Source organism: Accipiter gentilis, chromosome 17 (assembly GCF_929443795.1).
Source record: "Accipiter gentilis chromosome 17, bAccGen1.1, whole genome shotgun sequence".
Lineage (NCBI taxonomy): Eukaryota > Metazoa > Chordata > Aves > Accipitriformes > Accipitridae > Astur > Astur gentilis.
The window spans coordinates 20,134,245-20,140,244 of record NC_064896.1 but is presented as its reverse complement, the minus strand read 5'-3'; the positions used below and the strand labels follow the sequence as shown (position 1 = coordinate 20,140,244).

General features: G+C 35.6%; 1 protein-coding gene across 5 annotated transcripts in view; it reads right to left on the bottom strand.

The window, feature by feature from the left end:
* Window positions 1–1,737: 1,737 nt before the first annotated feature.
* FAR1 (fatty acyl-CoA reductase 1) overlaps window positions 1,738–6,000 on the bottom strand; it is a 41,409-nt gene continuing 37,146 nt past the window's right edge. For all 5 annotated transcript variants that reach the window (XM_049821305.1, XM_049821307.1, XM_049821303.1 and 2 more), the window contains exon 12: window positions 1,738–4,679. In XM_049821305.1, coding sequence (XP_049677262.1) covers window positions 4,517–4,679 — 163 coding nt within the window. In that variant the 3' untranslated portion in view covers window positions 1,738–4,516. The remainder of the gene's footprint in view (window positions 4,680–6,000) is intronic.

Sequence of the window (6,000 nt, the reverse complement as noted above, 5' to 3'; positions counted from 1 at the left end):
GTAATAATGACTACATTTGCAGTTAATGGATATAACTGAATCAAGAGTAAAAAAAGTTCCATTCATCCTACCTAGAGCCCATGCCTCTAAGCATTCCAGTTTTATTCAGTGTGTTAACGTGTTGGAACTTTTGCTTTCACCAATTAGTCATGGTTTCTCCTGCTTCTCATAGCAAGAATAAAAGCTGCTCAAAGCTGTCATTGTTCCATATTCCAGAAAAGACAGTTGCATCATTACTAATTATCTATCAGTGAGTCATATTTGTTGCAGAGCAGGCGAAGCCAAAGTGAACATCAACTCTGCACTGAAGAAAAGCACCAAGATAACATTAAGGAGGGAAGCATTTATAAATATCTTGAAAGTGGATGCAGGGTTAAATTTAGTTCGAGACAGCAGAGAAGCAGCTCACAGTTTGGTTAAGTAACCTTTAACTTGCAGTCATCTGCAGACAGAAGGGAGGAGAGTGTTGTCTGAAGAAGCTCTGAAGAATACTCTAGAAGAGATCAAGAAAACCTAGAATTTAAAGCGGTGAGACCTGTCACGCTTTGCTTCTAAATTTATGATGGTACAGCACACATTAAAAATAAGAGTAGACAATTCATATCAGCTCCACTGGAACTATTTTACAGTCTCTAGAGATTTACACAAACACACAGTGAACGTCACCAGGCTAGACAAAATAAATTGCACATACTGCAGCACAAGAAGACTGACAAACAGCATGAATACAGTTCAAAGCAATTCACTTACATTTACCCAGAGCAGCCATTCTTTGGTGACTTTTCTTCATTTCTGTTTTAAAGTCTGCTCAGCAGATTGTGAAATATGTAAAAATATTATGAAAAGTTATACTTCCCAGGTCTGTGCAGGTACTTCTCAGATCCAAGTTACCTCTCTAAACTTGTTCTTTGTTTTTGAACAACTTATGATGTAATACTGCACTATGAAAAAAGGGTAAAATGTTTAACAGCACAAGACACATAAGGGATAACATCTTAAAACTTTTTTTTGTTGTTCTTTGCTTTCAATTTTGAATCAAAGACACCAAAAAAACCCCATCTATATCTGGTAGTTTATGTCTTAAAGTCAAGTAAAGGAAAGGTTATGCCTTAAAGCTGGTAGATGCCAAACCACAGCTGACAGATGATGTATGATCTCTAGATAAAAGGAGGAACAATCCATGAAATCTGAAGATTCCAAGAAATTAAGGTTAAAAAACAAAAAACCAAGGCATTTTGGTGATGCACTAACTTAATGCTACCTTCTCCTCCCTCACCACAAAATGTAGATGCTACAAGTAGCTGTAGTCACTTACAATTCCTTGAAATATTAATCCAAAAGCTACTGCAAAACCACAGTATCCTTTTAAACCACAAGAAAAAGCACCCATCTATTTAAGTAAATTTGAACCTAGTGCGACAAAGGAACAGGCAATGACAGCGAAAACTAGCTGACATACAAGGAAGTCACCATGACCAAGCATACCTTACCACGTGTTTTGATATCACCTCATGAAGGTTTAGATTGTGGGGGTTTTGTTTGTTGTTTTTTTTTGTTTTGCGATTGTGAAGGTTTTTCTGGTTTTTTTTTTAATGCAGTATTAGTCATTAACTTGATTTTCAAAGTTTCTCACAAAGAAAAGAGCATGTTTGTGTATATTAAGATGGCATTTACATTATCCAGTTATTTTCCACAAATTAGACTAGAAACATGCAAAAAAAACCACTGGAACACCACTTTCAAGGGATTTGTTTATTTTTGGTTTACAAACAAAGGCACCCAATATTTCTGTTTATGTCTTATAAAAGCTCACAGATTTAGCATTTGTTTCCAAACATCTGTTCCTACAGCAGACAAAAACATTACAGGAAAATGTAATTTTTTTTCACCTCATCCCAAATTTAAATACCAGTAACTGTTAAGTGATCATGTTGTTTCAGACTGCTCTTCCTATTTAACCAACTGGAATACCTCCTGTAACTTGCTAGTCAGCACAGTGAGTCTAGCTTACTGTATCAAAATATAGTTCCTGTATATTTTTGATCAACATCTGTTATATGCAAACACTGGTATGAAGAACTGCAAGGGAACAGGGTTCTGATATGGAAAAACCCCCAGTCATTTCAGATAGAATTTCACAGACTGACTCACAGGAAGTGACAAAACTAAGGTAATAAATGCAACACTGAATCTATTGTCAATTAAATAGGATGACTGATGAATTTGTGTAAGATACCAATAGTGCACAGAACCACGGTCTCCAAAGAGGAAAAAAAAATTGGGTTTCTAGATTGGCAAATGTTGAAAGAGATAGGTTAAATACCCTTATGTTTAAGCTAATCCTTTTCTTTGTTATTTATTCAAAAGAATATATTTTTTAAGCAGTGTTTTGGATGAGAGGTAATCAGTTCATTGGCTTCATAGTTCTCAGTATAAACAAATGAACATTGTAAGTATCATGTACAATAAACAACCAAAATTCATAAGTGAATTGCTTCACAGAATCATTTTCAGAATATGATGTATTTGTCTTTTCAAACTTCAGCCACATGCCAACATGGGACAAGGGGTGTCACTGGATAGTAGGCACCTCTGAAAAAAGTCTACAATGCAAGAATGCTTAAGCATACTTTCAGGTCCAGTAAGATACTTGGGGAGGCAACTAAAAACGGAATACACCTAATGTATTTGTTCAAGTGTAACATCTTCAATCACAGAAGCCATAATTTATTTTCAGCCAGTTAGAGGTCTCTCACACAAGGTGTGGTCCTAGACCATTTAGGCTTTTCATCACTAGCTTTATATATACACGGGTAATTTTAAAAAGGAATTACAGCTTAACTACTTACTACAGAATATTTAGCTTCAACAAGGAAGCCATTATCTTTTCAAAATGAGATATACACCTGCATGAAAGGTGTTCTCTTGAAAGTAAGAGTTTTCACAAGAATAGCAAAATAAGTTCTTTACCTACTTAATTCAAATAGGACAAAAAACTATCAAGGGCAAGTATAATGTAGCTCTTGTGTAATTAAGTCATTATTTGCCTTTCCAAGCAGATTCAAGAACATACTCATCAGTATAAACTGATTTTAATGAACAAACACTGGGCAATGGTGCTGGTCAGTGCATCAATTAAAGGAGCATTACAGTGTTCTCAGACAGAATTCTGTGCAACCAAAATTTAAAGGGATCTTCATGTATTGCCTTAAACAAGGATTCAATCTTTTCTTACACCTTGCTATTTTTACAAATGGTTTCCCTACTGAAACAAACTAACATGCAGAAAGACCAGATTTCTTCAGATTTAATCCTAGTAATTTAAGTTAAAAGATAGATGGAAGAATTGTTAACATACTTTCATTTTGAAGCATGGTACATCTTGCTCTGCTTGCCCAGTGAAATGAGAGGTTTTATTGGGGCAGGGATGCGAAAGTGTGCTTACGCATTAGTGTTGTCCATGCATCAAATTTCATAGCTCAGATTTTAAAAATTATTAATTCATGAAGTATTTGCTAACATTGCTTAAAATTTAAAAACAGGTATATCTCTTAACGAAAGCCTATAGTTTGTCCAACTACTATTACCAGTAACATAAATAGCAACTAAGCATAATAAATTCCTTTCAAATACATTTACTAAGTCAGAAGTGTAACAATCCAGTGCTGGCTCTGTGTTCCCAATAAAAATCATTAAAAAAGAGGACAGACAATGACTTTATTTTTGCCCCCTTCAGGTTTACGTTTCCTTTTATCTACCCAATGATAGAATCAATTCTGCTTTCAGAGAAGCAAATTGTTCATGAGGACATAAATGCAAGTTGGATGCAGCCAGTTTTGAGCATAGAACTGAATCACTAAGTGCATTCTGAAGACCAGATCAGACAAAAGGCCTTTCAGTAATTAAGGAAGGTTGGTTTTTTTTGTTTTGTTGGTTTTTTCCTTTTTTCTTTTAAAGCAAAGTAGGCACCATTGTTGCATCCCTACTTTGAGAAGAAGGGAAGAAGTGGCAAAAAGTAAAGACAAATTACAAAAGTCCTCAAATAATTTTTTTCAGGAGATCCACTGTCATTTATACACTTTTGCAACTTGCAAAACCCTTTGTAATTTAGAAGAATTTCAAATAAATAGGTCTACAGCAATTACTAAGTCAATATTTATCTTGCTCAATGTGGAGTAAAACTTAAGAAGAAAATAAATCATGTTAAGGCAGATTTCAAACACGTTCCAAATTGCACAGTTATGTTGGTCAGTGGTCTAAAATGTTTTCCCCAGGTCAAAGAGTTAAAAGTTACTTAAACGCTTGTCTACTGCCAATTCAACCTGGCACTTGACCATTTTATTTTCTCTGTTTCCAGGAAGATACACAACTAACATTACATATACCATACCGTATATTTTGCACTCCAATTTAAGATGAAATTATGCTTTTACAAAATGTGAGATGACTACATGTTACAGGCTTTGTGCAGTTAGACCACCATATGCATAGATGTCCTAATGCTAAATTCTCTTCTTCAGTATCTCATAGTACTGGAAGCTCTGAAGTAGGAGAGGAACTTGTAACACAGACTAACCACAAAGTACCAGATATTTCTTGCCATTTGTGATCTTGCAATAAAGATACGCCAGATCAGGATCACAAGAACTGTATTGAAGCCATAGCGTATATTCCTTAACCTAAGGGAAAACAAAAGAAATAATTAAAAGCTAAGGTACCAAGACTTACAGGGAAAAAAAAGAGCACTCTAAAAATTAACTTGTAATGTAGAATTTAATTTGTTCATCTGTTTATCTCAAGACACACTGTGAGTGGTATTACATGAACGACGGAAGTAAGCTGATAAGTGAAGGACCAAACAGAGAAGGCTTTTCCATAGTTCACTGCTGGAAACTGGAACACATGAAAACTAAGGAACAGAGACAGCCCTGTAGCTAACCACATGTACTTCTGCTTTATAGCTGCTTGGTAAAAACATCTTAAAGCCAAGGTCACACATACAGTAACTTACCTGTAGAAGGCTGCCATCCACCCCAAGAACAAGGATATATTTAACACTATGAACTCCCCTACTCCCCTCCACATATTTATAACTTCATATATATGTAGAAGTAACTCCGACTGCCACTAACAAAAAAACCCAACAAAACCCAACATCATAGGATTTTCCAACCACGGAGCCTGGAGTCTTCACTGCAATTTTAAACTTACTCCTTCTCAGGGAACTATATTGAAAGATTAGAAGAAACAAAGTGTCCTTTTAGAGCAACTGTGACTTTTAGTAATCTTCTCACAGGTAAAGATGGAAGCTTCAAGACAAACAGCAACCAGAATTGGCTCGGATTTCTTAGAAACAGAGCAATCTCTTTGGTTCAGTAGATCATGACAATTTGTATTTTTAAGGCACCTCTTTTCAAGGAAATAGACTGCCCTTATCTTGTTTTACAGGTAGGCTGGGTGTTAGTATAGCCAGACCTTCCTCTACATACCTTATTTGTAGAAAAAAAACAGCCTGAATTTTTGTATTACAAAAGTAAAGCCCACTTTTCTATTCGAGGAAAAATTCTACTCAGTAGTTTCCTAGAGAAGCCAGGTCCCCCAGGCTGCCACATCTGCTTAATATTGAAGCAGTGGACTCAAGTTCAGATTAAAGAGCTAGATGGTAACAGAAGAGGCCAACTTAATAGCTCAGAGTAAATACATGTTAGAATCTAAACCTCTTGCAAAATAATCCACCTAAAAACTGAGAGCTGTGGGCAACCAGATGCTGTTGCAATACAAGACTATTTCTCATGTTATTCTTGGTACGATCCCTTGTACAAAGAGTGGCAACTGTATGATAACTCCTGTGCATTTTTAACAGCATCTAGATTTAAAGAAAAAAACGAACAAATCTGAAGGGAACACCTCTTCAGCTATCCTCACTGTTATCAAGGATTACTTACCATCTTTCAAAAGTATCTCTAAGATCGTAACGTATCATGCCAATCCACTCTACAA